At 42.8% G+C, this 10,812-nt stretch overlaps 1 protein-coding gene across 3 annotated transcripts in view; it reads left to right on the top strand.

Annotated features, from left to right (window-relative positions):
- The first annotated feature begins 4,092 nt into the window (after positions 1–4,092).
- Positions 4,093–10,812, top strand: part of SNED1 (sushi, nidogen and EGF like domains 1) — a 47,460-nt gene continuing 40,740 nt past the window's right edge. The window contains exons 1-2 of one of the 3 annotated variants that reach the window (XM_053458512.1): positions 4,093–4,139; positions 4,223–5,232. In XM_053458512.1, the coding sequence (XP_053314487.1) occupies positions 5,035–5,232 (198 nt within the window). In that variant the 5' untranslated portion in view covers positions 4,093–4,139; positions 4,223–5,034. Of the gene's footprint in view, positions 5,233–10,812 lie in introns of all 3 variants that reach the window. The other 2 variants (XM_053458513.1, XM_053458514.1) reach the window with 2 other exon arrangements.

The raw sequence follows: 10,812 nt of genomic DNA, 5'->3' as shown, positions 1-10,812 counted from the left end.
TTTCAGGCCTATTATTTTCTAAAAGAAAAGTTACAAATCTCAAACACAATGTTATTTAAAACAACCCTTAGAAACCACCAGTGGATCTAAATACTTGTGCTGAGAACTAAATAGGGAGATAAATTCTGAAAAAAATGATGGGAACTGGAGAACGAGTGCAAGAACCGAAGGAAGCAGTATGAGAGTTCTGGGGATGACATAAAGAGGCACAAACTGACAGCTGGGAAAAAAGCAGGGGAGAGACAAAGCGGGGGAGTGTGGTCAGAAAATGTATGACTGCTGGAAGACTTTATAACTAGAGTGATCTGGCACACCATAGAACTAGAGTGCTGGATGATTAAAAAAAAATGGAGGACTATCTGGGCAAGTTGGTTCGTCTTTTGCATCCTTAACTATATATATTACTTTTAACATCCTTCCTAAAATAATTATTCAGCGGAGATATATTTTGTTTTCAAAAACAGACATGTTAATAAATTATTTTTCTTATTTAACAAAATGCAGAGTGAGTGAACAAAAGCCAAAAATATAATCAATATTGCGTGAGACCAAGCTTAGCCTTCGGAACAGCACACTTGGACAAAGTTGGGGATTAAACAATTATACAAAACAGGTGCTGATGATCATCAATAATATGTAGATTAAAACACAATCCTTAACTGAAACAAACCGCTGTGTAGAAGGTAAGAAACTTGTTAAGTAACACTTAAACTCACTAAAAAGGTGAGGTTGCTGAAGACAGTTTAAATGTCAGCAAGGCACAAGGTAGTCATACTGCATCAGCAAGGTCTCTCCCAGGATGAAATGTCAAGGCAGACAGGGGCTTCCAGAAGTTCTGTTCAAGCTCTTCTGAGGAAGCACAAAGAAACCGGGCAACGCTGAGGTCTGTAGGTGCAGTGGTCGGCCAAGGAAAAGTGCAGCAAATGAAAGACACCTCATGTCATCAATACCACCAGGGAGGCATTTGGTTGGCCCCAAATTTTTTCTGCAGCATGATAATGACCCCAAACTTACAGCCGAATCATTAAGAACAAGGAGTCCTGGAAGTGATGGACATAGAGCCCTGATCTCAACATCATCGAGTGTGGGGTTACATGAAGCGAGAGAAGATACTAATGCTGCCTTAATCCACACAAGAACTGTGGTTAGTTCTCTAGAATGTTTAGAACATACTGGCCGTGTTCCATAAAATACAGTGTACACGTTTACCTAGAAGAATTGATGTTTTCAAGGGAAAGGATGATCACACCAAATATTGATTTGACTGACATATTTTTCTTCTGTTCACTCACGTTGCATTTTTTTTTAAAATGATAAAAACAAACAATAGCGCTATGCCTGTCTCTAAATCACAGAGATTGTCTTTATACTGTGTGGGGGGCATTAATTAAACAGGCATGCATGAATTATGGATGAAGATATACTGTATATAATAACATAAGGCCAGGAACAAAAATGAAGACATCTGCATGTATCACTGCCACCTCTTTGAACATGGGCAACCTAAGGAATACCAGATCATCTGTAAAAAAACAAAAAGACAATTATAATTTGAAAAGCTAAGGACCAACATCCCATAAGCCAGAGACTGATCTCTAATGATTTGTGGTGTACAAAAGATCAAAAGGAAGAGGTCAAGGTGAGGATTCTAGATGCTTATGTTTGGAAATGGTTCTAGGAACCGCATTAATCGCCAAGCTCCGGTCTGTAGCTAAACACAAAACATACTGTAGCTACAAAACCAGTATATTTCATATAGACAAAATTATGTTAGCTTGTTGGTTTTTTCCCTCCTGTTGAATTTGAACAAAATCTTGGTGATCATAGACAACTGTACTGTGGTTCTTGCAAAAAGACTAATTCAGCACACACATCTATCACCCCCCCCCCCCGAAATCTGCAATGATTTAGATATTCAATGCAATTAACATTCCTGATATAAATGGTCTGAGCAGAAGGATGTTCTACATATAGCTGGGCATGCTGAGTTAAAAGAGCATTTCCACTGTCAGTGTTATATTAAAAGCAAGGTGACCTCTGTGATGACTGCCGGTGCGAGGCTGTTATAGGGATGGTGGACACGGTCGCTGCCGGTGCGAGGCTGTTATAGGGATGGTGGACATGGTTGCTGCCGGTGCGGGGTTGTTTATAGGGGCGGCGGACACGGTCACTGCCGGTGCGGGGTTGTTTATAGGGACGGCGGACACGGTCGCTGCCGGTGTTGTTGTTTATAAGGACGGAGGACATGGTCGCTGCGGGGTTGTTTATAGGGGCGGCGGATACAGTCGCTCCCGGTGCGGGGTTGTTTATACAGGCGGCAGACACGGTCACTGACGGTGCAGGGTTGTTATATGAACGGAGCATGTGGTCACTGTCGGTGCGGGGTTATTATAGGGACGGCAGACACGGCCACTGTAGGCGCGGGGTTATTATAGGGACGGCGGACACGGTCGATGTCGCCGCGGGGTTATTTTAGGGACGGGCGATGCGGCCGCTAACGGTGCGGGGTTTTTATAGGGACGGCAGACATGTTCGATGTCAGCGCGGGGTTATTATAGGGACGGCGGACACGGTCGATGTCGGCGTGGGGTTATTATAGGGACAGCGGACACGGTCGATGTCGGCGCGGGGTTATTATAGGGACAGCGGACACGGTCGATGTCGGCGCGGGGTTATTATAGGGATGGTGGACACGGTCGATGACGGGTTGTTATAGGGACGGCGGACACGGTCGCTGTCTGGTTGTTATAGGAATGGCGGACATGGTCGCTACCGGGTTGTTATAGGGACGGCGGACACGGTCGCTGTCTGGTTGTTATAGGGACGGCGGACACGGTCGCTGTAGGCGCGGGGTTATTATAGGGACGGCGGACATGGTCGCTGTTGGGTTGTTATAGGGACGGCGGACACGGTCGCTGTCTGGTTGTTATAGGGACGGCGGACACGGTCGCTGTCTGGTTTTTATAGGGACGGCGGACACGGTCGCTGTCGGGTTGTTATAGGGACGGCGGTTGTTATAGGGACGGTGGACGCTGTCGGGTTGTTATAGGGACGGCGGACACGGACGCTGTCGGGTTGTTATAGGGACAGCGGACGCTGTCGGGTTGTTATAGGGACGGCGGATGCGGATGCGGACGCCGTCGGGTTGTTATAGGGACGGCGGACACGGACGCTGTCAGGTTGTTATAGGGACGGCGGACGCGGACGCTGTCGGGTTGTTATAGGGACGGCGGACGCGGGCGCTGTCGGGTTGTTATAGGGATGGCGGCGCGGACGCTGTCGGGTTGTTATAGGGACGGCGGACGCGGGCGCTGTCGGGTTGTTATAGGGACGGCGGATGCGGGCGCTGTCGGGTTGTTATAGGGACGGCGGACACGTCGCTGCCGGCGCGGGGTTATTATAGGGACAGCGGATACGGTCGTTGTCGGGTTGTTATAGGGACGGCGGACACGGTCGCTGTCGGGTTGTTATAGGGACGGCGGACATGGTCGCTGTCGGTGTGGGGTTGTTATAGGGACGGTGCACATATTCGCAATACTCTGCACACTCACATCCAATGTGTATTTAAGGGATGGTCTGCAATCACAGGGTGGTCCTAAGTTATACTACCAGGGTTCATTTAGGGTCAGTCCACATGCTCACTGTCCCAGTAATTATCTAATAGTCCTGCTGCCTATTCCCAGCAGCTGCCGTCATCACATCTTCAGTCCGTGGAGTAAAAATGACTATTTTAACTAAATATATGATGGTTTCCGCTTATTGTAATTACCAATTATCAACCTGCAGGGTTGTGGGGTTGTTCCTGCAGACGCCCGCTCCCTGGGTGCAAATGCCTATACCGGTGCCTATACCGTGCGCGGCTGCTTCCCTTTACTCGCATTCGCTGTAGCCGGGGACTGCAATTCCCGTGATGCTTTGCGAGAGATCCCACACATTCCTTACCTCCTCTCCAAACTTCACGCTTAACCTCTTCACGCCCAGCTCCGCCGGGCTCTTTAAGAGATAGCGTCATAGCCTTACCCGTTTGCGATTGGCCGGTGCCCCCACCGCTCATTCCGGGGGGTTGTTAGAGTAGTGGGGGAGGGGACGGAACCCCCAGTCGGTCCTGAACAGAGACTTCAGTGTCACTGAGCTGCAGAGTGCACAGAGTGAGAGAGTGCTGGGAAGTGCACACCGAGACAGGACAGGGTGACAGCCAAAGAGACTGCTGGAAACTGGACAGGGAGACAGTTTGAGAGAGTGCCGGGAGCTGCACAAAGGGTGCCGAGAACTTCATAGGAGGACACAATCTGAAAAAGCGTTGGAAACTGGACAAAGAGTGCAAGAGGAGGCAGTCAGAGAGTGCTGGGAACGACACAAAGAGACAGGCAAAAGTGTCACAACTTGACAGCTGGGAACAAAGGGACAGAAAGCGTATGACTGCCAGGAGACTACATAAGCGCTAGAGTGCCGGGACACCACAGTGCTAGAGTGCCGGGACACCACAGTGCTAGAGTGCCGGGACACCACAGTGCTAGAGTGCCGGGACACCACAGTGCTAGAGTGCCGGGACACCACAGTGCTAGAGTGCAACGGGGTAGTCCAGCAGTAGAGTGCACAGGGACACCACAGTGCTTAGAGTGCACCGTGATACTTCAGCAGCAGAGTGCTCCGGGACACCACAGCTGTAGAGTGCTCCGGAACACCAGAGAAGTAAAGTGCCGGCAGGCTTGTTAAGTAGGATGCACGGGGATGGGGCTTAGAATGTGGTGAGAACGTTGAGCGGATAGCAGGGGGTTTGGAGCTATTGTGATTCCGCAGGTGAGGAGGCACTGGGGGTATCTAGGGGTGATGGGGTATGATGGGCAGCCAACTGCGTGAACTCTATAGAGTCCGTGGATCTCAGTTGAACCCATCCTGTAGTCTATCTGTATCTTGGGTGATCCACTCGAGAGATTTCTCCTAGAGGGTAGAGGAGGAGCATCTTTGAGAATCCATTTAAGCCACGGGGTGAAAGAAGCCACCCAGGCAGTGACAGTGCCCTCACCTCTGGGAATGGGGTCAGTGACCCTGCTGTGGGGTCTGTGCTCTGTGTTGTGTTGTGTCCACTGCTTGGTGCCACTGGCAGATTTCTATCCCTTTGGCCCCAGGGTGGGCGATTTGATCACCAGAAGACAAGACGATGGTGGATCTGGACTTCTATCCATCTCCAGAGCCTTCACTTTCTTTGGCGACAAGCATGGTGGCCTCTATGTGAGTACTGTTCAGGAATCTATTGTATGCATTCCGTGTTATGGTTCCTGCATATTCAGTAGTGCAGTACTGGAAAGTATGATTGAAACCAGGACTGCTTGTGTGCACTTGGCTTCCCTGCTTGCTCACTGATGTCCCATGGACATTAAGGTCTTCTGATGATAACATCTCTAGATGAATGTAAGCTCATCTGAGCATGGCCTTCTTTACCTGTTGTTTCTTTATGTTATCTTCTTATGTTATATACTAATTGTTATGTCCTGTCTACTCTTTGTACAGCGCTATATAATACAATAAATAATAATAATCTCTAGGTGGGTTTATTCCTTCACTTGCAGCCCATTAGGATCAGTAGTTTGTGGGTCAGAATGGTTCACAGGTCATAAACTATTTTCAAAGATACAATTTGCGATATGCTCACAAGCTGTTAAGGGTATCCACAAAATATACATTTTAAGCAGAACTCAATATCGGTCGATCATTTTACTTAGTAGGTGATTCCAGCTTGTATTGTGTTACCGACATGTTGGTCCAGCTCCCCGTTTTCTCTGCTTAAAACACATCTGTGCATTTCTCCTCTGCACACTATACCTACTGTAGTGATGCTTTCCATTGTCATTTATTATCATTTATTTTTTAATTCTACAGTAAATAAATCACCTTCATGAGACTATATACTATATACTATATATATGTATGTTTGTGTGTATGTATATACAATATATGTACAGTGTGTATGTATATATATATATATATATATATATATATATATATATATATATATATATATATATATATATATTTGTGTATATAAGTTATGAGTCATTATTAGTTTTGATTTGATAACAGGAGTTAAACCGTGTTATGAAGCTAAACTAGTCTGACAATAATTATTACATGCTATAGTTCTATGAGTTTTTGCCGGACTTGCGTGGCTTTTCCATAATATATTTTCAATATTATATACGTTAATATTAAGCTAATGACCTTTCATCTGTACCTTTGTATTCCAGTTGATAAAATGCTGGCCACGGTTAAAATCCAACACCATATACTGTATTGCAAACCCCATTTTTAATGTAATTGAAAATGTACTAATTTTCAAACAAGCATAATACATTTTAAAGCGTTTCACATACGTCCAATACATTAGAATCTGTTGTCTGCCCTGCTCCTATTATTATTATTATTCATTGTTTTATATAGCGGCATCCTATTTCATAGCGCTGTACAATGGGTAAACAGGACATAACAAGTAGTCTATAACAATTTGACTTACAGTAACAAAATGTTGCCAATAGGAACAGTCGGTTCCTATTGGCAACAAGGATCTCTGTGATATCAAGGCATCCGGTTGAAAAGAGTGGATTATGGTCCATTTGCCAATTTAAGTAAAAATACTCCATTTAGTTTAGCAAAGCAATAACAATTAGTACCCTTGTGCATTTGGATTCGTACAAGTTGCAAATGTGCCGTATTGTGGCTATTTGCACGAGGCTATACCCCACGAAGCAGACGGAAACAAAGCAAAAAGCTCCGAATTTGTGTTCGAAATCCATGGGCACTCTCTCATTCACGCTCACTCACGCTCTCTACATGTTTCCCTACCTTTTCTGCTTCCACTTCCGCTTTCCCGTGTTCTTCACCTGGCGCGAACTTCTGCCCAAATGTCTTTGCTTTTATTGACGTCCGCTTTCCCTATTGGGAGATCAGGGGAGAGGAGGTCACCATAAGCATTGATATTTTGTTGGAAGTTTTTGGGCCAGGTTAGGTCTACGGTGATGCGGGCGAAGATAGAATATGAAGAACAAGATGTGGAAGTGGTTGGGAGAAAAGGTAGGCAAATGTTAGGAGAGCGTGAGAGAATGAAAGAAAATGAGAGTGAACGTGAGCACCAGGCGACAAATTTTGTTCCCAAATTAAAAATGCCATCCCATCCGGTTTTTATGTGAACGGAATGGGCAAGGAACGTGAACCGAAAAATGTGTCTGAATAGTTTTTGGCCCATTTGCACGTCTAGTAATGAGCCCTGAAGCTCTTACATCTTTCCCTGGTTTGCTTAGAACAAGAAGCTGCCCTTTATTGCCTCCAAGCATGTTACATGAAGTGAATGTTCTGCGCTGGATAACGGTGGATGGCAGCAGTTGGCTAGCACTCGCTCTCGGGAACATTAAACTTCTCATTTAATTTCTGTTTTGAACTTTATAGCAACACATTATACAAGACTGACAATGTATCACTTAGATAAAATATGTAACAACTGAAGTTGTGTACATAAACTCCTCTCCGCTCTCCCTGCCGCCTCCTGCCTTAGCGCCTCTCCGCGCGTTGCCCTCACGTGACCAGACATCTGTGCGCATGCGCTGCTGCAGCTTAATGCCGTTCCATGATGTCCTCTTCTTCTGGACAAGCTGTGTGCAGAGTGTGGAATTCTTTATAAAATCACAGCTAGTGTAGGATATGTTGTGTTTTTTACTTTTTTCAAATAGCACCGAAAATTATGAAATTATTAGAATGTATTGTTTAGTTGCGTGGTTTTAAAGAAGAACCCCATAGAAAATATGCTTCCCTCCTGGGACATAAAATAAGGTGCTGTATACGGTAATATAGATTAGAATCGACAAAAACCTGGTTTTATCTAAATTTAATCCAAAAAAAAACTTTATCTGCAGACCTAAAGGCCGCCATTGTACGCAGTCATGTGATATATTGGGGGACTTTCCCTGCTCAAACACCACACTGAGCTGATGCTTTATGGCAATGCTCATAAAGTCCTGCTTAATCCTTTCCTCCGTGGACTTTAATTGGTCATACTGGGTGATTAAGATTGAGCCATTCTATTGTTTACCACAAGGCAGTATGATAAGGAGCCATGGTATTTATCTAGTAGATTGGAAACGATTCAAGAACAAGAACTCAGAAGTGGCTAATATTAATATTGAAGCTAGAGGAGCTAATTAGTACTGGCTGCCTTTGCAAGCGTCCAACGAGAATAAAAGAAAGATCGCATCAGGGCAAGAATTTAGCAGTTTCTTTCGCAGATCTCAGCTTCAGTTCGGAAAAATAGCCCCTTACTTTTAACCCCTCGGCATCCTTAATGACGTAATGCATTCTATCGACCAGCAAGCTTCTGTGTGTTCAGTCACTGGTGAACCGGGGGTTTGTTTTAAAGCTGAAAAATGCCAAATAAATAAAAAACATTAAACACATACCGCACACCATACATATTTCTCAGGATATTTTTTTTTATTAAGCACTATCATATTTTGCTCACAGAATATTACCAAATACATTTTCTTCAGTGATCCTTACTGCAGCATATTTTCAGGGTATTTCAGGGGTATGGTTTTTTTTCTTTTTTTAGCTACTCTTGGTGTGTATCATTTATTATCATATCTTTGGTACTAAATGAGTGATCAAATATATAAATATCATGTCAATAGTGAATAGTATTTTGTACTCTGTGTGTGTGTGTGTGTGTGTATATATATATATATATATATATATATATATATATATATACATACATACACATGCTTTCAATAATAGAGGGACTAATTGAACACAGTAATAATGGTCACAAATTTTAAAAACAACATGTTTAATATCACACATCTCCAAAACTAGAACAATATATACAGTATATGGTTTTAATAAATCCATTGAGTTAAATAAGGACTGATATTGAGACCCCAGGGAAGGACAGTTGCTTGCCTTTTCCCTTTAAAGTTTGGTTTTTTTTGTAGCTAAAATTGACTCGGCTGAAATAAGAGCAGCAAATTTAGAACTTTCTTTTAAACAATGCATTTTCAGATCTGCGTCGAGTTCCTGTTGAAGCCGTATCATGCTGTTAATGTATATTTTAGTGTACGATATGTAAAAATAATTCTGGCCCATGAGCTTTGTCCTCTGACACGCATATGTTATAGTCAAGTACAATGTCCTATTCACATTTGCGTTTGATTTTAAATTTGGAAGTATTTATGGGTACACGAAGCAGCACATTCATCTTGCAGTTGTTTCTTTTTTATAGGTTAAACATGTGGACGCATGTAGGCTAATCCAATTTATTAATAATGCGGTTCTTTTTTTCTTTGCTTACTTTATGTTTATTCTGCTTTATTATGTCATGTGTTGGATTGTTTTATGTAAGTTAATTGTTACTTGGATTTTTTTTGTACTATTAGAAGTAGGGTTGTGAGTATCAGCCTGGAGGAACAAATTGCAAGAGGTTACAGGGTCTTAAGACATCTCAGTATGTTTATGAATATGGCAAATCCTTTATGGAGACATTGTCATAGTTTCAACAATCATAGACTCATCTTATTTTGTTGTTTGTCTCTTTGTTTTTTGTTTTTTTGTATTTTCAAGTCGTGACTCAAACAATCATATCCAGTTTGTGTACAGTAGTGTTACTCTCTAGAGAACAGGCGGTTTATACAGCTTGAGCTGCATTAATAAGAGCGAAGACAGAGGGATATTGGGGGAGGGACGGGGTCTTTGCCATCTGACCTTGTACTAAAACAATTGACACAGCTTATGCAACTATGCATAAAGCTATCGGGTTTTACCGAAAACAATTTGTACTGATTACGCAACATGACTCCCTAAACTTTTTTTTTTTTTTTTAAAAATTGCAAGTAAAAGAGAAAAAACACTGTGGAAATTCATCCATTTAATTCCCTAGAGTGTTCGAACTCAATCCAGATGTAAATTACTGGATGCATGAGATCTGCGGTGCTGGGTTAAAGAAACATATACCTTTTTAATCTTCAAAGCGTGAGCGTAGCTCAAAGCCCCCAATTGTAAGGGCACACATGGAAAAGCACGTTCTCTGAATGTATACTTTATGTTTATATACTCACTCGGGTCTATATTTAGAACACGTGTAGGGGCTGAGCTGAAAGTATGCAGTTCTTAAAGATTTTTATGAAAATGTGATTTTTCGCTCAGTCACCAAGAATTGGGAAAAACATGGCTCGTTTACTGTTTTTGGACTTCATCTCCCATCAGTTAGTTGATGCATTTGTTGTCCAAAATTGCTTGAAGGCAACGGGTTGATAACTCATGTTTTATGTACAAAGCCTTGAAGATATTGTTGGACTACAAACCTCATCCCTACGTGTCTTCCACTAACAACTCAATGGCAAGCTATTCCATACAATTAAAGTGGGTGACTATTCAGTGTTAAGCATCTTTTATCAACGTTTCTTTTTATATACACGGCCCATTGTTCGATGAACAGCTGAGAAACATTTTGGTCCTGCTAACTAAAAATATGTAAAACCCGTGATTCAATGCCATTGCAATTAGCATATACATTGATAAAGTTATTCTTTAACTAATTCTTTGCCTAATATGAATAATTAAACTTCTGATGAAGAAATCCCATTGAGTCCCAACAAGCTATTTTTGTTATTTCTGAGAAGATGCCAGAAAAATATATGTAAAAGAGATCGGAAAACTATGAAAAGCCCCATCTTCAAGAATACAGCAATTGAATAAACTCAGTTGCTTTGAGGTCCAAACACCCAGACCCAGGCATTTCATAATAAAATAATACACATTGCTCATGGTTTT

This window comes from Spea bombifrons, chromosome 3, assembly GCF_027358695.1.
Source record: "Spea bombifrons isolate aSpeBom1 chromosome 3, aSpeBom1.2.pri, whole genome shotgun sequence".
NCBI lineage: Eukaryota > Metazoa > Chordata > Amphibia > Anura > Pelobatidae > Spea > Spea bombifrons.
The sequence above is the reverse complement of the archived record's forward strand: the minus strand, read 5'-3'. Positions and strand labels throughout refer to the sequence as shown.